A 23,230-nucleotide genomic window follows, 5' to 3' on the forward strand; every position below is an offset into this window, starting at 1 on the left:
AGGCAGAGGGCGGCGCGCACACTATATGCGTCATTGCGCCCTCTGACCTGCACAGTCAGTGAGGAGAGATGCCGGGAAGATGGCGCGGCGCCCGGCGTGTGGAACGCGGACAGGTGAGTATGTCATACTTACCTGCTCCCGGCGTCCCGCTCCTTCCCCCGGACAGCTGGTCTTCGGTGCCGCAGCCTCTTCCTCTATCAGCGGTCACCGGCACCGTCATTAGAGGAATGACTAGGCGGCTCCGCCCCTATGGGAGTGGAGTCCATATTCATTTCTCTAATGAGCGGTCCCACGTGACCGCTGAACAGGGCAAGAGGCTGCGGCACCGAAGACCGTGGGACGGGCAGGGGGAGCGACAGGAACGCCGGAACTAGGTGAGTATATGACAGTCCTCACCCGCCGACCCCACCACCGATCATGACTCGAGTATAAGCCGAGAGGGGCACTTTCAGCCCAAAAATTTGGGCTGAAAATCTCGGCTTATACTCGAGTATATACGGTAGGTGATCATCTTAACCAAATCTTATTTAACGAAGGAAAGTCTAAAAAACACTGCTGTGCTGTTCACAGTCCTCTTGCAATAGGACAAGCTGGATGGCAAAACAAGTGCTAGTAATATCCCAAAAGTAATAGGAATGAAAAAATAACTTTTATCCATGCCAAAGGAGTTTAAAAGAAAAGTATTGAGTGAGGAAAAGAAGGGCTCAATTCTGGCTTTACTAGCAGAGGGACACAGTGAGTGTCATGTTGCCTCCATCCTTAAAATTTCTAAGACGGAAGTCCATTACAACAAGGTCAAGCAGCAGACATTGGGGACAACAAAGCTACAGACTGGCAGAGGGTGAAAATGACTCTCCACTGACCGGGATGACCGTCATCTTATTCAAATGTCACTCAGCAACCGCAGGATGACATCAAGTGACCTACAAAAGGAATGGCAAATGGCAGCTGTGGTGAAGTGAACGGCAAGAACAGTTCGTAACAGGCTCCTAGAGGCAGGATTCAAGTCATGTAAAGCTAGAAAAAAGCCTTTCATCAATGAGAAGCAAAGGAGAGCCAGGCTGAAGTTTGCCAAAGACCATAAGGATTGGACCATAGAGGACTGGAGTAAGGTAATCTTCTCTGACGAGTCTAATTTTCAGCTTTGCCCAACACCTGGTTGTCTAATGGTTAGATGGAGACCTGGAGAGGTGTGTACAAGCCACAGTGTCTTGCACCCACTGTGAAATTTGGTGGAGGATCGGTGATGATCTGGGGATGCTTCAGCAAGGCTGGAATTGGGTAGGTTAATCTAAATCAAGCCACATACAAGGTTATCCTGGAAAAACAGTTGATTCCTTCTGCTCATGCAATGTTCCCCAACTCTGAGGACTGTTTTTTTTTCCAGCAGGACAATGTGCCATGCCACACAGCTAGGTCAATCAAGGTGTGGATGAAGGACCACCACATCAAATCCCTGTCATGGCCAGCCCAAACTCCAGACCTGAACCCCATTGAAAACCTCTGGAATGTAATCAAGATAAAGATGGATAGTTACAAGCCATCAAACAAAGAAGACATTTTTGTACCAGGAGTGGCATAAGGTCACCCAAAAGCAGTGTGAAAGACTGGAGGAAAGCATGCCAAGATGCATGAAAGCTGTGATTAAAAATCATGGTTATTTCACAAAATATTGATTACATTACATTAGTATTGTTATTTCTAAATGATTATGAACTTGTTTTTTCTGCATTGCAAGCAATGCATTTTTTTTGTTATTTTGACCATTTCTCATTTTCAGAAAATAAATACAAAATGTATTGCTTTGAACTTTGGAGACATGTTGTCAATAGTTTATAGAATAAAAGAACACTTTACATTTTACTCAAAAAATATACCTACAAAGAGAAAAATCAGACAAACTGAAAATTTTGCAGTGGTCTCTTAATTTTTGCCAGAGTTCTATATAGAATATAGTTATGTTACACCCCAAGAATCCGGTTGTCACAGTGGTATTGCCTGCCTCCCAGGGAGGGTGATGCCATGCCTGGGAGCGAGAAGGAGTCCCCTTAGTAGGTAACACTAGCATACAACACTTTCCTGACTCCAGGCCAGAAGGGGGAGCTCAGGGTAGCTTCCCTATAAGTTCTGGTCTGGAGGAGGAGTTAGAGGTCAGTCTGTGAGATAGTGAAGGGAGAGGAACCAAAAGAGAGAAACTGGGAGTGGAGCTGCGATTAAGTTCACTCCCAGGATAAAACGCAAGAAACCGGACATCGGAGTCCGAGGTTGTATGGGAACTGTATGCCCCATAGCAGAAACCGGAGGGCAGGAGATTGCAGGTCTTCTAGCAGCAACTGACACCCGAAGGCACATCAGCGGATTAGAGCCCGGAGTCACCATGAGAAAGGGACACTTGTAAAAAGGCTCAAGCTGCCTGCCATGAGGGTAGAGTTCCACCTAAGGGACAGATTGAGAGAGGGACTTGAGGATAGCTAATGCATCAAGAACCAAGAATTCACCACAGAAAGGAAGGCTTCCAACCTTACCTGGCTAGGGGGATTCCAAACCACTTCCAGGCTGCCCGGATTTCAAAGGTCACCTGTAACCTGTGCCCTTAACTGCAATTTCACCAGTAAAAGGTAAAGAGACTGCAAATCCTGTGTCCTCCAATTATTTCCTGCACCCCAACATCTACAACCCCTCATAGACTGTCCTGATAGCCCTGGGGCCTTCGTTCCACCTGCGGGGAGCAAAACCATCTAAACTGCATTGCCATCGGCCCCAGGGGAACCCTTTAAGCAGAGTCGGCCATCCTTGGCCGAGTACCACAGGTGGAGACACGAACATTACTACATTAGACTTTATTTGCCACTACACTTCATCCCCTTTAACTGGACCCCCAGGGCCAAGGACTGGGTCACTACCGCCGTGACTTCCCCTTTAAGATCTGTGCCGACCCAGGACCAAGTATCCCACGGTCCTAGTGGGCGCTCCAGTTTTAAAATGAAGAGCACAAATTTGACCATTTCATGAGACCCCACAAGCCATGACACAAAAAAGTTTTTGATGGCACTCTAACCAGCTATCAGATTTGGTCAACTTGTCATGGCTGTTGGGAACACACGAACTGGCCAATTTCTGTGCAAAGGAGCTTCATTTTATATATAAGTATGTTCTATATAGCAGTTTAAATGTCACATATTCAATGTTTGTATAAATCTTAGCACATACAGTGTGATGCTGCACTCTGTATGTACAGCTCTGGCAAAAATTAAGAGACTACTGCAAAATGTTCAGTTTGTCTGATTTTTCTCTTTACAGTTATATTTTTGAGTAAAATGTAAATTGTTCTTTTATTCTATAAACTTCTGACAACATGTCTCCGAATTTCCAAGCAATAAATTTTATTTTTTTTCTGAAAAAGAAAAATGGTCAAAATTAGAAAAAAAAACCCAGTGCTTTCAGACCTCAAATAATGCAAAGAATACAAGTTCATAATAATTTAGAAACAATAACACTAATGTTTTAACTCAGGAAGAGTTCAGAAATCAATATTTTGTGGAATAACAATGATTTTTAATCACAGCTTTCATGCGTCTTGGCATGCTTTCCACCAGTCTTTCACACTGCTACTGGTGCAAAAATTTAAGCAGTTCTTATTTGTTTGATGGCTTGTGACTATCCATCATCCTCCTGATTACATTCCAGTGGTTTTCAATGTGGTTCAGATCTGGAGATTGGACTGCCCATGACAGGGTTGTGATGTGGTGGTCTCTTAATTTTTGCCAGAGCTGTACTTTATAGTCACAGAATCTTGCATCTGTTCATACTTGCTTCATCCTGTGACATTTGTGCTGGTCTTTTTTTTTAGATCTATAATTTAGCTCGCATAAAAATCTATGGGTCCGTACTTCTCCATATGCCTCCAATTTCATATGTAGGTTTTAAAAATTGCCTTTCGGTAGTAATATAGCCTGCTTTGCATGTAACACCACAGGTAACACAGTGATACAGTAGCTCTTTAAGCATATACAATATACTAGATGTAAGGGTCAATTTACACTACAAAATTATCATGAATAAGTGTTCCTAGGAATGTTCGTTTTACCATAATCTTGCCATTTAAACAGGCTATCGATCACCCAATGAATGAGGAAAATGTTTGTTCGTCAGGTGAAATTATCTTTTGTGGTGCACAACAGATGAAAGTTTTCGGCAGCGCATCATAGTTGTGTAAACAGAACTTGCTCTGCCGATAACAGTGGCAGCTTATGCGCACTGAACGATCTGTTACAGATTGTTAAGCGCTGTCTGCCTGTGTAAAAAGATAATTGTATGACCGCCGATAGATAAATATTTACCGATTGGCGGTCATTTAAGGTGACATTCCCACGATGAGTTCTTTGTGACTTTTGTATGCTGCTTATTTTTAAAAAAATGCAAGTAACCTATTTTAGTTAATGGGTTCAGAAATGGTGCAGAAAATTTGTAACATCAAAAACTCATCAAAGGCTAAAGCTGCAAGTACAGTGATGTAGCCTTCCCTGAAGGCTCAGTGACGGTGTAATTATCATCCGTTTATAACAGCTCCAGGAGTATAAAAAATGGATCCTTTATAAATGGAGCAAAGACAGGTCGAAAATGGAAACCGACTGTTACAATCTGTTTCCTATAGCCTTCAATGTTTCAAAAAAATAGATGATCAATTTGCATAAATGTTGTATAGGCTGCGTTTTTTTCTGGCTAAAAAGCATGAGATGGAAAGGAGGCAAATGGAATTTATTTTATTGACTCTTTTGTTTCCATTTAAAGGGAATCTGTCACCTTGGACATTTTTAAGCTATTAATATGGGCATACAGGTGATATAATTGTTCAAGTCGTCCTACCTGTATGCCTCATAGCTGCGGTCTTGTTGTTGAGAAATCATCTTTTAATCCTGTATGTTAATGAGTTCTTCCAGGCTCCAGGGCTTGCGGTGGCTGGACTAAAAACTCTGCCTCCGGTGTCCATTTGTGTAGCTCCCCCCTCCCCTCAGCGTCACAGGGTCCTGTGATGTGTACTGGTGGCCTGCACCCTGTAATGGCGCGATTATGCGTACCTTTTCTCTCCTTCCATGGACACTTTCTTCATTGTTCTTCTGCGCAGGCAACTCACTGCTACTGTAGTAGCAATGACCCGCCTGAGCAGAACACTGAAGCCATGGGGTGACAGATTCCCTTTAAATAAACCGAATGATTAAAAAAATGGAAATAGCTACTGGACATGTGAACACAGCCTTACTTTCAGTCCTATGTAACACCACAGATGACACACATTGATAATTCTCCGAGTAACATCAGACAAGATTCACATAGGTGTACACTACCAAAATTAGGTATACAACATATACTAAAATCAATTAACCATACATCTGTTGAGATGTACAGGTGCTTCTCACAAAATTAGAATATCATCAAAAAGTTAATTTATTTCAGTTCTTCAATACAAAGTTAATCTCATATTATATAGAGTCATTACAAACAGAGTGATCTATTTCAAGTGTTTATTTCTGTTAATGTTGATGATTATAGTTACATAGTTACATAGTTATTAAGGTTGAAGGAAGACTTTAAGTCCATCTAGTTCAACCCATAGCCTAGCATGCCCTAACATGTTGATCCAGGGGAAGGCAAAAAAACCCCATGTGGTAAGAGTAAGCTCCATCATGGGGAAAAAAATTCCTTCCCGACCCCACATACGGCAATCAGACTAGTTCCCTGGATCAACGCCTTATCAAGGAATCTAATATATATACCCTGTAATATTATACATTTCCAGAAAGGTATCCAGTCCCCTCTTAAATTGAAGCAATGAGTCACTCATTACAACATCATACGGCAGAGAGTTCCATAGTCTCACTGCTCTTACAGTAAAGAATCCGCGTCTGTTATTATGCTTAAACCTTCTTTCCTCCAGACGTAGAGGATGCCCCCTTGTCCCTGTCACCGGTCTATGATTAAAAAGATCAGCAGAAAGGTCTTTGTACTGTCCCCTCATATATTTATACATTAACATAAGATCACCCCTTAGTCTTCGTTTTTCCAAACTAAATAGCCCCAAGTGTAATAACCTATCTTGGTATTGCAGACCCCCCAGTCCTCTAATAACCTTGGTCGCTCTTCTCTGCACCCGCTCCAGTTCAGCTATGTCTTTCTTATACACCGGAGACCAGAACTGTGCACAGTATTCTAAGTGTGGTCGCACTAGTGACTTGTATAGAGGTAAAATTATGTTCTCCTCATGAGCATCTATGCCTCTTTTAATGCATCCCATTATTTTATTTGCCTTTGTAGCAGCTGCCTGACACTGGCCACTGAATATGAGTTTGTCATCCACCCATACACCCAGGTCTTTTTCATTAACGGTTTTGCCCAGAGTTTTAGAATTAAGCACATAGTTATACATCTTATTACTTCTACCCAAGTGCATGACCTTACATTTATCCCCATTAAAGCTCATTTGCCATTTATCAGCCCAAGCTTCTAGTTTACATAAATCAGCCTGTAATATAAAATTGTCCTCCCCTGTATTGATTACCCTGCAGAGTTTAGTGTCATCTGCAAATATTGAAATTCTACTCTGAATGCCCCCTACAAGGTAATTATGGCTTACAGCCAATGAAAACCCAAAAGTCATTATCTCAGTAAATTAGAATAATTAACAAAAACACCTGCAAAGGCTTGCTAAGCATTTAAAAAGGTCCTTTAGTCTGTTTCAGTAGGCTCCACAATCATGGGGAAGACTGCAGTGTCAAAGCCACTCATGCCCAATAGACAAAGCCAGAAGCATCTTACCTGAGCCAAGGAAAAAAAGAACTGGACTGTTGCTCAGTGCCCCAAGGTGTTGTTTTCAGATGAAAGTAAATGTTGCATTTCATTTGGAAATCAAGGTCCCAGAGTCTGGAGGAAGAGTGGAGAGGCCACAATCCAAGCTGCTTGAGGTCTTGTGTGAAGTTTCCACAATCAGTGATGGTTTGGGGAGCTGTGTGAATTTACCTTTTGGCTCCCTCTAGTGGCTACTAGTGTTTTTACTCTGGGTATGTCTATCATCCCTTGTATGCTCACCTGGGTCGTTAGGTCAGGGGTGTTGCTATATTAGCTCCCTGGACCTTCAGTTCAATGCCTGGCAACGTTGATATCAGAGCTAATCTGTAGTGCTCTTGTCTACTGATCCTGGTTCCTGCTTGATTAAGCTAAGTCTGCTTTCTTGCTTTTTGCTATTGTTTTTGTTTGCATTTTTGTCCAGCTTGTACATTATCTGTATCCTATCCTTGCTGGAAGCTCTAGGGAGGCTGGAGTTCTCCCCCCGGGCCGTTAGACGGTTCGGGGGTTCTTGAATCTCCAGTGTGGATTTTTGTAGGGTTTTTGTTGACCATATAAGTTATCTTACTACATTCTGCTATTAGTGAGTGGGCCTCTCTTTGCTAAACCTAGTTCATCTCTGTGTTTGTCATTTCCTCTTACCTCACCGTTATTATTTGTGGGGGGCTTGTATCCAACTTTTGGGGTCTATTCTCTGGAGGCAAGAGAGGTCTTTGTTTTCCTCTTCTAGGGGTAGTTAGTCCTCCGGCTGGCGCGAGACATCTAGCGACCAACGTAGGCATGTTCCCCGGCTACTTATAGTGTTGGCGTTAGGAGTAGATATATGGTCAACCCAGTTACCACTGCCCTATGAGCTGGATTTTTGTATTTCGCAGACTTGCTGATATCTCTGAGACCCTCGCCATTGGGGTCATAACAGTTTGCCAGGCCAGTATTAAATGTTAAATGCATTGCAGAAGCGGGATTATAAGAAAGAAAGTTCTGAGGTTTTTTTTCTCTCTCTCATTTTTTTTTTCTTTTCCCCTTTACCTCTGAGTGGCTTGTGATTGCTGCAGACATGAATGTCCAGACCTTGATTTCAGGTGTGGACCAGCTTGCTGCTCGTGTGCAGGGCATACAAGATTATGTTACCAGAAATCCTATGTCAGAACCTAAGATACCGATTCCTGAACTGTTTTCCGGAGACCGATTTAAGTTTAGAAATTTCAGGAATAATTGTAAATTGTTTTTGTCCCTGAGACCCTGTTCCTCTGGAGACTCCGCTCAGCAAGTGAAAATTGTTATTTCCCACAGGTCTGAATGATTCTATGGCCCTGGCTATTCAAATCGACCGGCGGTTGCGGGAGCGCAAAACCGCAAATTCCCTCATGGTGTTGTCTGAACAGGCACCTGAATTAATGCAATGTGATAGAATCCTGACTAGAAATGAGCGGAAAATTCATAGACGCCAGAATGGCTTGTGTTACTACTGTGGTGATTCTACACATGTTATCTCAGCATGCTCTAAACGTCTTACTAAGGTTGTTAGTCCGGTCGTCATTGGTAATTTGCAACCTAAATTTATTCTATCTGTAACTTTGATTTGCTCACTGTCATCGTATCCTGTCATGGCGTTTGTGGACTCAGGTGCGGCCCTGAGCCTTATGGATCTGTCATTTGCCAAGCGCTGCGGATTTGTTCTTGAGCCATTGGAAAATCCTATCCCTCTTAGGGGTATTGATTCTACGCCATTGGCAAAAAATAAACCGCAGTTTTGGACACAGGTTACCATGTGCATGACTCCCGAACATCGGGAGGTAATACGTTTTCTTGTTCTGCATAAAATGCATGATTTGGTTGTTTTGGGTTTGCCATGGTTACAGACCCATAATCCAGTCTTGGACTGGAAGGCTATGTCAGTGTCAAGTTGGGGCTGCCATGGAATTCATGGAGATTCCCTGCCCTTGTCTATTGCTTCTTCTACGCCTTCGGAAGTTCCGGCGTATTTGTCTGATTATCAGGATGTCTTCAGCGAGTCTAAGTCCAGTGCACTGCCTCCTCATAGGGAATGTGACTGTGCAATAGATTTGATCCCTGGCAGTAAGTTTCCTAAGGGGAGACTGTTTAATCTGTCGGTACCTGAACATACCGCGATGCGTTCATATATCAAGGAGTCTCTGGAGAAGGGGCATATCCGTCCTTCTTCTTCCCCTCTTGGTGCGGGATTCTTTTTTGTGGCCAAAAATGACGGATCTTTGAGGCCTTGTATTGACTATCGGCTTTTAAATAAGATCACTGTCAAATTTCAGTATCCTTTGCCGTTGTTGTCAGATTTGTTTGCCCGGATTAAAGGTGCCAAGTGGTTCACCAAGATAGACCTTCGTGGTGCGTACAACCTTGTGCGCATTAGGCAGGGCGATGAATGGAAAACCGCATTCAATACGCCCGAAGGTCATTTTGAGTACTTGGTGATGCCATTTGGGCTCTCTAATGCACCTTCAGTTTTTCAGTCCTTCATGCATGACATTTTCCGGAAGTATCTGGATAAATTTTTGATTGTTTATCTGGATGATATTCTGTTTTTTTCTGAGGACTGGGACTCGCATGTGGAGCAGGTCAGGATGGTTTTTGAGATTTTGCGTGAAAATTCTTTGTTTGTAAAAGGCTCAAAGTGTCTCTTTGGTGTACAGAAGGTTCCCTTTTTGGGGTTCATTTTTTCTCCTTCTGCTGTGGAGATGGATCCAGTCAAGGTTCGAGCTATTCATGATTGGACTCAACCCTCGTCAGTTAAGAGTCTTCAGAAGTTCTTGGGTTTTGCTAACTTCTACCGTCGTTTTATCGCAAATTTCTCTAGCGTTGTTAAACCGCTGACGGATATGACCAAGAAAGGCTCTGATGTAGCTAACTGGGCTCCTGCTGCCGTGGAGGCTTTCCAGGAGTTGAAACGCCGGTTTACTTCGGCGCCTGTTTTGTGCCAGCCTGACGTCTCACTTCCCTTTCAGGTTGAGGTGGATGCTTCGGAGATTGGGGCAGGGGCCGTTTTGTCGCAGAGAGGCCTTGGTTGCTCTACTATGAGACCTTGTGCCTTTTTCTCTAGGAAGTTTTCGCCGGCAGAGCGAAATTATGATGTGGGCAATCGGGAGTTATTGGCCATGAAGTGGGCATTTGAGGAGTGGCGTCATTGGCTCGAGGGTGCTAAGCATCGGGTGGTGGTCTTGACTGATCACAAAAATTTGATGTATCTCGAGTCTGCTAAACGCCTGAATCCTAGACAGGCCCGCTGGTCATTGTTTTTCTCCCGTTTTGACTTTGTGGTCTCGTATTTACCAGGTTCTAAGAATGTGAAGGCCGATGCTCTGTCTAGGAGCTTTGTGCCTGATGCTCCTGGAGTCGCTGAACCTGAGGGTATTCTTAAGGAAGGAGTTATCTTGTCAGCGATTTCTCCAGATCTGCGACGTGTGTTGCAGAGATTTCAGGCTGGTAGGCCTGACTCTTGTCCACCTGACAGATTGTTTGTGCCTGCTAAATGGACCAGCAGAGTCATTTCCGAGGTTCATTCCTCAGTGTTGGCAGGGCACCCGGGAATTTTTGGCACCAGAGATCTGGTGGCCAGGTCCTTTTGGTGGCCTTCCTTGTCAAGGGATGTGCGGTCATTTGTGCAGTCCTGCGGTACTTGTGCTCGAGCTAAGCCTTGCTGTTCTCGTGCCAGCGGGTTGCTCTTGCCCTTGCCTGTCCCGAAGAGACCTTGGACACACATCTCTATGGATTTCATTTCGGATCTCCCGGTGTCTAAAGGCATGTCTGTCATCTGGGTGATATGTGATCGTTTCTCCAAGATGGTCCATCTGGTTCCTTTGCCTAAGCTGCCTTCCTCTGCTGATCTGGTTCCTGTGTTCTTCCAGAACGTGGTTCGTTTGCACGGCATTCCTGAGAATATTGTGTCGGACAGAGGATCCCAGTTTGTTTCCAGGTTCTGGCGATCCTTTTGTGGTAGGATGGGCATTGATTTGTCGTTTTCATCCGCTTTTCATCCACAGACTAACGGACAAACGGAACGAACTAATCAGACTCTGGAGGCGTATTTGAGGTGTTTTGTCTCTTCTGATCAGGATGATTGGGTGACCTTCTTGCCGTTGGCTGAATTTGCCCTTAATAATCGGGCTAGTTCTGCCACCTTGGTTTCGCCATTTTTCTGCAACTCCGGTTTCCATCCTCGTTTTTCCTCGGGACATGTGGAGCCTTCTGACTGTCCTGGAGTGGATTCTGTGGTGGATAGGTTGCAGCGGATCTGGAATCATGTGGTGGACAACTTGAAGTTGTCACAGGAGAAGGCTCAGCGTTTTGCCAATCGCCGCCGCGGTGTGGGTCCCCGACTTCGTGTTGGGGATTTGGTATGGCTGTCTTCTCGATTTGTTCCTATGAAGGTCTCCTCTCCCAAATTTAAGCCTCGATTCATTGGTCCTTACAAGATATTGGAGATCCTTAATCCTGTATCCTTTCGCTTGGATCTTCCGGTGTCGTTTGCCATTCACAACGTATTTCATAGGTCCTTGTTGCGGCGGTACGTTGTGCCTGTGGTTCCTTCTGCTGAGCCTCCTGCTCCGGTGTTGGTTGAGGGCGAGTTGGAGTACGTGGTGGAGAAGATCTTAGATTCTCGTCTCTCCAGGCGGAGGCTTCAGTACCTGGTCAAGTGGAAGGGCTATGGTCAGGAGGATAATTCCTGGGTGGTCGCCTCTGATGTGCATGCGGCCGATTTAGTTCGCGCCTTTCACGCTGCTCATCCTGATCGCCCTGGTGGTTTTGGTGAGGGTTCGGTGACCCCTCACTAAGGGGGGGGTACTGTTGTGAATTTACCTTTTGGCTCCCTCTAGTGGCTACTAGTGTTTTTACTCTGGGTATGTCTATCATCCCTTGTATGCTCACCTGGGTCGTTAGGTCAGGGGTGTTGCTATATTAGCTCCCTGGACCTTCAGTTCAATGCCTGGCAACGTTGATATCAGAGCTAATCTGTAGTGCTCTTGTCTACTGATCCTGGTTCCTGCTTGATTAAGCTAAGTCTGCTTTCTTGCTTTTTGCTATTGTTTTTGTTTGCATTTTTGTCCAGCTTGTACATTATCTGTATCCTATCCTTGCTGGAAGCTCTAGGGAGGCTGGAGTTCTCCCCCCGGGCCGTTAGACGGTTCGGGGGTTCTTGAATCTCCAGTGTGGATTTTTGTAGGGTTTTTATTGACCATATAAGTTATCTTACTACATTCTGCTATTAGTGAGTGGGCCTCTCTTTGCTAAACCTAGTTCATCTCTGTGTTTGTCATTTCCTCTTACCTCACCGTTATTATTTGTGGGGGGCTTGTATCCAACTTTTGGGGTCTATTCTCTGGAGGCAAGAGAGGTCTTTGTTTTCCTCTTCTAGGGGTAGTTAGTCCTCCGGCTGGCGCGAGACATCTAGCGACCAACGTAGGCATGTTCCCCGGCTACTTATAGTGTTGGCGTTAGGAGTAGATATATGGTCAACCCAGTTACCACTGCCCTATGAGCTGGATTTTTGTATTTCGCAGACTTGCTGATATCTCTGAGACCCTCGCCATTGGGGTCATAACAGGGAGCCATGTCATCTGCTGTGTAGGTCCACTGTGTTTTATCAAGACCAATGACAGTGCAGCTGTCTACCAGGATTATACCATTATTGTACCATCACACCATGATGTATCTGGATCCCTTTAATTTAATTTAATTATTGAACAAAGGACTTGTGATGTTGAATAAACCTATATTAGAAACCTGCAGAAATTGCCAATGTATCCTCATTGTGGGGTATACAATGAATTAAACACCCTAGTGGTGTATGAGAATTAATCAATCTTCAATTTGTGAAGACACCCTCATGGCATATTAGAGTCCATAATTCACACTACAGGATACATAAGATTGGAGATTGTCGGCACTTCTGCTCCGTCGCTGTGTAGTGTCTGTGGCTAAGAGCAGGAGAGTCTAGATTGAATAACAGCTGCCGGTCGATTAACATGCAGTCAGAGGGAGAGTCAGCGCGCTTACCGATCAAGCACACCGACTCCCTAGGGATCACTGCCCGTGTCTCACAGTTAGAGACCATGCTGGGATCGGACTAGTGTGGTGTGAGTAAGTAATAGTGTGCCGATATCACGCTGAAATTAGGTTCATCTCAGGACTACACGCGTTTCGCCGGGGGAACTGGCTTTCTCAAAGGTACAGATAATGTGTTAACGGTACATGCAGTACTTTTTGCCTTCAGACGATAATAGTGCCCTTCTTGTGGCTAAAAACAGTACAGTTTGACGTCCTCCATTGCACCAGACGTCTACAGGATAAACACAGAGCCTTTATCAAGCCTTACAACATGATTGCATAACCAGGTTCTTCTCCATAATGAAACCATACCCATCTATAGATTGCTGTTTTTCTTTCTTCTCCTCAATGCAGAGCAGTATACTGATTGGTTTGGTGAAAGGCTTTTGGTCTTTTTCTCACTGATCTTGGCCTGGCCTATTGGTATCTTTTATGGCAACTTGTGGTGTCAGTAAGGGGATAAAAGTGTTCCCAAGACCTGTCTGCAAATGGGTGTCTGTTCCTTTAGGAGGCAATAGAGAGACAACACTTTCTTTGACAGCTAATTTGCATTCCTGATATTTTTAATATTCATAGTAAGTGAGCAAAAAAAATCGTTGTTGGATTTGTTAATTTCTTCAGCCTAATATCCACATGAGGTGCACCCTATAATGCATGTATTTGCTGTTTTGATTGATAAAGCTACATTTTTATTCTAGGCTCATGCTGTGGTCTGGCATACCTATGACAATCATTTCCGACAATCTCAAAAGGGATACTTGTCCATGACATTGGGCTCCCACTGGATAGAACCAGAGAAAAAACATATTGACTCATCAACAATTAACATGTGTCAAGAATCCATGGATACTGTACTTGGGCGCTTTGCAAAACCTATTCATATTGACGGGGATTACCCGGAAAGTCTAAAAAGAAAATATGAATCCATCCTTCCCGTATTTTCTGAGTCAGAAAAAGCTTCTATTAAAGGAACAGCAGACTTCTTTGCATTCTCTTTTGGACCCAATAACTTCAAGCGATCCAATGATTCCAATAAGTTGATCCGTGCCCTAATTCATTTAAGAGGGGTGTTAAACTGGATCAAGATGGAGTACAACAATCCCAAAATCCTGATAATGGAAAATGGATGGTTCTCAAACAGCAACATCCAAACTGAAGACACGACGACGGTCTACATCATGAAGAAGTTCATCAATGATATTCTACAGGGTGAGTAGATATCCATTGACCTCAGGAACATCTATTGTATTAAAAGATAACCTGCCAGAACTTTTCCAGCCATGCCATACTATAGGGGAGTACAAATCTTCTGGTCAAGTTTTTATTTTGTAGCCTTCTGTATATTATGGATCAGATCCACCTTGTAGTGTAATTCTTGTGGCCTAGGTAAATTACATTTGTCCAACCATTCTTGTCAGGTGCCTATGTTTGGCCAAATTACTTGATCTTCGAAAATGTCATTGAGAATAAATGTAGTAGAGGTGTCCATGCTCAACCCCTTATCTATTCAGTCAGAGCTCTTCAGAGCCTCGTTTTCTGGTTCATCAGGGGACCCCCAACTATCAGGGAGTTATCCCCCATCCATCATATAAGGGGACAGTATCAAATCTGGATGCCAACCCTTTAATGCTCTGCTCACAATAGTGCCAAGGCTTCTGTTTTGACAGCTATGATAGTTCTGTTTCCTAATGGGTTCCAATAAATTCTAGAAGATTTATAATGAGGTTTATCACCTTTCCTTTGGTGGGTTTCATCTTTGATGTCAAGAATAATGCAGAAGATGTAGACTTCATATTTTAGAAGGAACATATTGCATCTAGATACACTATTTACGTGCAATATAAGAGTAATCTGCAGGTAAATACTGTTTAACTGCTTACTGAAAGAGGTTCGCAGGGAGAAAATTAAGTTTTATTCTTCCAGGAGCCTCTTGCTTTTGGCACTTTAATTAACAGCGATCTCTGTTCTGTGTATGTGAAGAGTAAGCTGTCAGTCAAAGTGCAGAGCAGTCATTACGGCCTCGCTCACAGTACACAGAGTCATGACTGTTACAGCTTCCTGCACCGCCCCAATGACTGGAAGCCAGCGGCTACTGGGAGATTAAAAAGTCATTTTCTCCCTGTAGCTGCTACTCCAGTGAGACATTTAAGCAGTGTTTAAATGCTGTTTACCTACAGATTACCCCTATAACTGCAGGTAAATAGCATTTCGGATCTTGACAAGTTCCCTTTATGTCATCAAAAGTACAGGAACCTATTAGCATAGTGTGGAAGGAAGAGAGCCTGAATAATAAAAATAATGACAATAGTGATAACTTTTTCTGTTCCACACATTTAGCAAATAATCACATGGGTGGCCGATTGTACAAAGCAAGCCTGCAGGAAAGTCATACGTAGGAGAATTTGTGTCATTTTGAAAGTATATAAAGGGCTCTGTCAATGTAAACGCAATGTGAAAAATCTTCCTTTTTACCTCTTAATTAACATTTTTGTTTGTTTTTGTGGACTGTTTACAGCTATTACTTATGACAACATACAGGTCTTTGGCTACACCGCCTGGTCCTTGATGGACAGTTTTGAATGGCAAGAAGGCTACAAGATTAGACGTGGATTATTCTATGTAGATTTCACCAACAAGAGCAATGCAATAACTCCAAAATCTTCTGCATTATACTTCAAACAAATCATACAAAAGAAAGGTTTTCCAGATGGCGCCCCAGAATCAGAAATTCGTGGACAGTTTCCCTGTGACTTCTCCTGGGGAATAACAGATTCTGTACTAAAGGTAAATATAATCAGAAATGATACTATGGCAGTGGAGATGTATACAGAGTCTTAAGCCCCCCACACCCATTAGACTAATGTTAGTTGTACCTGCGATACCGACAGCTTCGGCCAACAGTCTAATGTGTAAGAGGGAGAGGTCCGACTGATGGTCAAGGGAGATGTTGATTGCCATGTCTGATTTCAGACTACTGTTCTTCCAGACATATGCCACCGACCGGCGTGTCAATCGGCGGCTTACTCATAAAGAGCACAGGAGCGCTGAACGAGCACACCTGTGTAAGGGAGAGTCGGCTAAGATGGCTGTTGTTGGGTCGACAGCCACCTAATGTTTATATGGTGCTTTAACTGTATAAACCTTGTATGTTCTCAGGCTGGGCCCCATAGAAGTTCATAATTTCTTCTGCATATTGCAATACCATAGTTTTGCATTATATAGTACACAAGATAACAGGCTCAATCCCCCCTATGGGATTCGGGGCTAAATAAATAAAAAAAATAATAATTTAAGAAATGTTTAAAAAAGAGTCTAAAAAAAAAAAAGTTTAAATCCCCCCCCCCCCCCCCCCCCCCGCCTGTTCCCTATTTAAAATAAATTAAAAAAAATATTTGGTATCACTATGTCCATAAAACAATGATCTATGAAAATAAGTGAGGATTACATCGTATGTACCCCAACATGGTGTCGATAAAAACATCAGCTTGCTTGCTAGAGGACATCAATGAAAAGTAAAAAAAAAAAGTTAATGATCTCTGAAAATAGTGACACAAACCAAAAACGGTTTTTGGTTTTACAAAATTCTGAATTCATGTTAACCACTAAAGTATAAAAAATATAATTTTATTATATTCCATTAATCATACTAGCCTGAAAAAATCATGTTGCCTGGTCATTTATACCTAAATACCATATAAAATTACACCCAAAAAAGCAATGTTGGAATTGCTCTTTTTCACCGTGTCACCTTACTTGGCATTTTTTCCCATCTCAGTACATTATATAATTAATTGAATATTGTCATTCAAAACTATAACTCATTTTGCAAAAAAACAAGGCTTCATACGGCTACATCGAAAGAACAAAAATTAGTCGTGGCTGTAACTATCTTCTCTTAAAATGTCACTTTCTTGTTTCTTCACAGGCAGAGCTGGCCCCATCATCTCCTCAGTTTGTGGATCGTAAATTGTACGTGTGGAACGTTACAGGAGATGGCATCCTACATGCAATAAAAGGAGTGGAGCTGAAGACCCGGGCGGCCCAATGTACTGATTTCATTACCATCAAAAAACAACTAGCCCTACTGAAAAATATAAAAGTCACATATTATAGATTCGCTCTTAATTGGTCTATGATTATGCCAAAAGGTGACTTGTCCTCAGTTAACCGAGAAGTTCTGAGATATTATCGGTGCATAATAACCGAGGCCTCCAAACTTGGTATAAAGATAATGCTAACGCTTTACTACCCAACACATGGATCTATAAGTCTTCCCGCACCATTGTTAGGAAATGGAGGCTGGTTAAACCGAACCATTACTCAAGCTTTCAGTGATTATGCTAAGCTTTGCTTTCATGAATTTGGTGATCTGGTGAAACAGTGGGTCACGATTAATGAGCCAAACCGTCTAAGCCAATATTACCACACCAGCAGTAACAACACCTACCAAGCCGTGCACAATGCACTCATCGCCCATTCCATAGCATGGCATTTGTATGACAAGGTTTATAGACCTCACCAACATGGTCAGATATCCTTGTCCTTACATACAGACTGGGCTGAACCCGCAAATCCCTTCCTGCGTTCCCACACAGAGGCAGCAGAAAGGTTCCTGCAGTTTGACATTGCTTGGATTGCTGAGCCAATCTTTGGTTCAGGTGATTATCCTATGCTCATGAGGCAATACATAATCACCAAAATCCAAAAGCGAATGTCAAAATCTTTTTTGCCCTATTTCACAGAAGAAGAGAAAAAAATGGTGAAAGGAACAGCAGATTTTTTGTCCTTGAATCATTTCACCACCAGATTGGTAATTCATGAGCCAAAGAATGATAGCAGATTTGAATCGGATCGAGACATTCACTTTCTGTCAGATGCAACACGTCTCACATCGTTCAACGGACTTGCTGTCGTACCGTATGGGATTAGACGTCTTCTGAATTGGATGAGGAAGAACTATGGAGACATTCCTATCTATGTGACAGCGAATGGAGTGGATGACAAAGCATTAGAAGGCGATGAACTTAGAATATATTACCTACAGAAGTACAGCCAGCAGTTATTACAAGGTGGGTGGCTATCCACATAAGTAGACTGCTTAAAGTCCTACGGAATATAAGTCCATGTGTGAGCCATCTTCTGTCTAAAATTCACATTATTTTATTAACCATTCTTCTTTTATCATATAAAAATGGAGGTAAATAGAATACTATGACGTGCGGTCATTTTATTTGGTGCCTCTCTAAAGGGGCATTTACACTGCAAGATAATCATGAAAATGCTTATTTCATGATTATTTTGCCATGTAAACGAGCTGTCGGTCACGCGACAAAAGACAGTGCATTGCCCTGTGTAAACAGGACTCGCAGATCTATGGCAGCCTATGCACACTGATCGCTCAGTGTGTATCGTTTGCTTGGTCTGCCTGTGTCAACAGACCATTAAATGACTGCCAATCTGAAAAAGTTTATTTTAAAGTTGCAGATCTCTCCAAAAATAATAGCCCATGTCAGGTTTTCTTAAATCTGACTTGGCGAAATAGCTTCCAGGGAGGCACATAACGACCCTCGTATATGATTCCACTTACTGCCTCACAGTGCATGTAATGTAGTGTGAGTGTATTAATTTCCGGTTGTGTCCAGCGCCGTTCTGTTCACCTTCTCAGTGACGTCACTGCAATTATGACTAGCGGGCTCACTCTATGTGTGAGCTGGAAGTCTCTTTTACAATGAAAGCCTATGGAGCCTTATTCTGATGCGCCATAGGTTTACATTATAAAAATTATTGTAGTTGTAGTTTTGCAAACATTGGACAACCACAGATTGGGGAACACTACTCTACGGGATAGAAGACTGAGTGCATCTAAGAGTCACTTTAGAAAGGAACAGCATTCCAAAGTTATTGCTACAAAAGCAACTCTCTTTTAAAAATGGCGCCACGTAATGAAGTCCAAAATGAGCCTAGTCATTAAGGGGCAAGGTCAATAAAATTTTTCAAAACTTGTAAAAAAAAAGTTAAAAATGTTCTCAAATGTAAAACTAAAAGCAATAGAAAACTATGAAAACGTTCTTATTGCTCGTATATAAACATGGTAGCACTCATCTTATTCTGTCTTGCAATTTTTTTTCTAGCCTACCTAGAAGATAACATCAACTTGAAAGGATACTATGCATTCAAGCTGACTGATAAAACTAAACCGCAGTATGGATTCTACAACTCCGCAATTTACGACATGAAAGCCAAGGCATCAGTGAACATGTACCGAGCACTGATTACCGCCAATGGTTTTCCACTGGACCAAGTTTGGAATTCTTGCAAAATGCAGAGTGAAGAAAACTCATGTTCATTCTGCACATTTCTACAGCAGAGGAAGCCTCTGATCTTTTTCAGCTTCTGCCTGTTCTCCACGTCCACTCTTTTATTAACTGTTACAATAATCCGAAAGTACAAACGAAAAAGGAGAAAACTTCGTTCGGTTAAACACCAGCATAACGCTTGTTTCCTCATTAAAAAGAAAGATAGTTTCAGCCAATGCTAATTTTGGATAGGACCAAATATTGACTATTTTAGCCTAAATTCACTCCATTCGTTAACGACGTACAGTAGAAACTTTCACGTGATCCTGCACATTCACAGGAGCAACATCTCTTCGTCATATTTATATATCTCTTTACTTGTTTTGTCGAAGCAGGACCCCGATGTTCTAATACGGATCCTACACAGAAATTAATTTATGAACTGAAATGTTATTGTAAATTTTCTTTATTTAAAAAAAGAAAAAAAAACTACCTTTCCAAAATGTGTTTTTTATTTTTTGTTTGAATTGTAACTTGATGTCTAACAGATTGGTAGCACTTTTTATGAAACTGCTGTTATGTAGTGTGAATGCTGCTGGTCTCATCGCTTGAGATGAGGGGAGACCCCTTTTTTACCCTTAACCTTACTTATAGCATTAATGACAAGGGTAGTCTATGATTCATATACATTTTTTAATCATTTTTAGGCCAATTACAAGTTTTGGTTTAACATGGATAAATCGATATGAGTGGTTGCTAGACTTTGGTTTTGCTTACCTTGTGGTATACAAAAGGTTCAGACAGGTCACAAAAGCTGAGACGAAAAAAAAAAGAAATTACTTTACAATTTGGGTTGTTCCAAGTCACATGGATTAATTAAATAGCACAATACCACAATAGTAACAGTATAAAAATGTGACCATTAGATGGTTGGGGTTGAGGGCATTCGAGTCTTTTAGTCTGTGGGCTTCAGAAGACTAAATAAAGCCTAGTTTCCAGCTCAGGTCAACTGGACTAACGACAATGATATATTAATGCAGTATTGGAGGAGCCTTCTTGCTTTATAACAGGTTCTGAAGTTATGATAAAGTTAGATGATGAAAGCTCTGATCACATCTAGTTTGGGGAATTCGTTGGCTATAAGTTGGAACTATTCTTCCACTTGTACCTCTGACATATATTACTGTATGGCCAACCATTCGCATACTCTGCCTACAATGATATGATTAAATAGAACCATTGTGCTTGTCTATACAGTAAAAAAAAAAACCATCTAGTCAAAAATAAAATTCATGTAGCCTCCATCAGGTTAGTGAGGGTCTTCAACTGTCTTCAACATATGCACTATTAGCTAATGAGGGCCTTCAACTGTATTCGACATATGCACTATTAGCTAATGAGGGCCTTCAACTGTATTCGACATATGCACTATTAGCTTTCCTGGTAAATACTCCAAATATGTTACCTAACAAGTGATGATATACTTATGTTAAAATGAGGTTAAAAGGATTATTCAAGGCATACAGTATAATATTAATGGATAAATCTAGTTATATGTCCTTCTAGCTAGGATAAATCATCAATATCAGATTGGTTGGGGTCCGATCTGATGCTGATGATCTATCCCAATGATATATTATCAATATTAAATTCCCGGACAAGCCCTTTTCAGTAGGAGTAACATTACCAATACATTTTGACTATATCCATTGTATAAAACACTACTAATTGTGTACAAATTCCTAACCGATATCACAGAGATTCCAAAGAACACTGTCCGCAGCTTACAATGAGTCCGCAATATTCTTCATTGATGCCTCTGATTTTGTAAAAATCTTTGAGGAAATAAAGATTGTGCCAGGCATATTGGAAGAATTTTTCTTGGCTTCACCGTTTGTGTCACTTAAAAAAAAAGAAAAAAAATTATAAAAAGGTACTAACATTGTCGCTAACTCTTTACTGGAAATGTCCTTTCATTAGGATGATATTGGCTGGGATTAGTTCTGAATTCTGGATGTTTATGTTATATTTGTGTGGCTTGGAGGGTGGGTATCAAATGAGGATACCTGCAAAGAGAAAGAGGTTATTGAATACCCACTGAAGTGGTTTCTTTTATGATAAATTTTCCCTATTCGTTATATGTACATTTGTCAATAACATACAGGTCTCTAAATACATCTGCAGTAAGTACATATCTGGAGGCTCCTAGACTCCATGCACAAATTTGTAACCTGGCTCCGAGTAGCATAATTCTTATGTACATAAGGGTTTCTGGGTTGCCTCAGGCACCAAGGTCCAAAACTGGAGCACAAATTAATGTGTGGGTGTGTATTGCTATTGATAAGTGACTTTTATTGAAATTGTAATTCCTACCATTGCTTTGGGGTTCAAATAAAATGTTTGCCAAGAAGAGAGACAACAGGAGAATATTGTACCCATAGACTAGCTGCATATAGCCTCAGCCAAGCTTGGACTGGCACACAGCAGAACATGTAAAACTCCCGGTGGACCCCTGTGCAGGAGCAAGTCACTTACTCCTTAATATGAGCAGTAGTTGGCCCAATACATTTGATTCACTATATAAAGACAAAAACAGCATCTCATCATTCATTATTATAATCTAGATGCATAGGTAAATTTGTAAAAGACAAAAATGTAATATTGGCACGTAGCTGAACAATGGTCCCCCAGAGTCAATGTTAGTGGTGGCCCTTGGCAACCCAGTCTGTCCAGTCTGACATTGGCTTTAGCTGTCAGCAATACAACAATATTTAGCCAAAAAATGATTTTAACAAGAATGACACATCTCTAATTATTGGGTTACTTGGTTTGTGTGGAAAAAGTAATTGTGATGTATATTTTTCATGTCTACTGGGATAATCTGTCAGGAACAGCGCTGTTTTTCAACATCGTGAAAAATTAAGTGAAGATATAAATTTCTATGTACACATATCTCTTATTTACTAAAAGTAGTAGAAGGTAAAAGTGAAGTCATTAACCATGATAACCAATCAGGCCCCACCTCATTATTTAAAGGCCTTTTGAGAAACTGGGGCTATGTTCTCACTGAGTTTTTCTGATGAGTTTTTGAAGCACGTCTGCTCCAAAAATCCTCCTTAAAACACTTGGCAAAATCATCCTATTCATTTCAGTAGGAAATCCATGTTGCATTTTATATGAAGAATTTTTTAGGTGCCATTTTTTTTTCCAGTGGATCCTCTTCAAAACACTTCAAAACCTCTTCACTACTGCTTCAGAAAAAGAAAAGCTACTAAAATTCCCCAAAAGAAGCATCTCCTTAAGTAGTTTGAACATAGCCTTAAGCCACCACTTCATTGCTTATCACGGGCAGCTACCCAAGTTAATTCTTGCACTAGTGTTGATGAATTTCCACCAGTGTGGATTTATAGAATCATCCCTGATTCCAAAACCGTAGTCGTGAAATATATTATTTTTTCAATTAAGGGGGCTTGTCTGGTCAAGACACAAGCTTATCCAAAGGAATAGATATGTAAAAAATAATAAACTCATTAATACTCAACTACTCGCGCAGGCTGCTGCTTGGTCTTAATGAATGGAGACATCACTCTTCATACAGATGTCTGACGGCTACAGCGCTTCCTTTTATGATGAGCATTACTCTGTATCACCTGACTGTTGTAGCCAATCACAAGCTAAAGCTGTGTGTCAGTTAGTTGAACCGTGACTTCTCTCCCTTTACCCAGTTTCCTGGGCAAGCTTTTATTTTGCCTGGACAACCCCTTTAACTCAAATTTTATAAGCTCAGAAAACATCTCTGCAGATTTATCAAACCCTCCAAATGAAAGAAGGGTCTTTATCACCCACAACAACCAACCAATCACAATGCAGTTTTTATTTTCCCAGATCAGTTTACAAAATGATAGGCGAGTTCTGATTGGCTGCTATGGGCGGCAAAGACACATTTTTTAATTTTGTTATATTTTTTTAGACAAGTCATATTTTCTAGATATTGCTGGTGCATATGAGGGTTT

The 23,230-nt window shown here is 41.7% G+C and overlaps 1 protein-coding gene across 1 annotated transcript in view; it reads left to right on the top strand.

Moving 5' to 3' along the window:
• Nucleotides 1-20,678, top strand: part of KLB (klotho beta) — a 53,448-nt gene extending 32,770 nt beyond the window's left edge. Inside the window, exons 2-5 of the mRNA XM_077279894.1 lie at nt 13,620-14,130; nt 15,437-15,705; nt 16,847-17,990; nt 19,053-20,678. Coding sequence (XP_077136009.1) covers nt 13,620-14,130; nt 15,437-15,705; nt 16,847-17,990; nt 19,053-19,459 — 2,331 coding nt within the window. The 3' untranslated portion in view covers nt 19,460-20,678. The remainder of the gene's footprint in view (nt 1-13,619; nt 14,131-15,436; nt 15,706-16,846; nt 17,991-19,052) is intronic.
• The last annotated feature ends 2,552 nt before the right edge of the window (nt 20,679-23,230 follow it).

Source organism: Ranitomeya variabilis, chromosome 1 (assembly GCF_051348905.1).
Source record: "Ranitomeya variabilis isolate aRanVar5 chromosome 1, aRanVar5.hap1, whole genome shotgun sequence".
NCBI lineage: Eukaryota > Metazoa > Chordata > Amphibia > Anura > Dendrobatidae > Ranitomeya > Ranitomeya variabilis.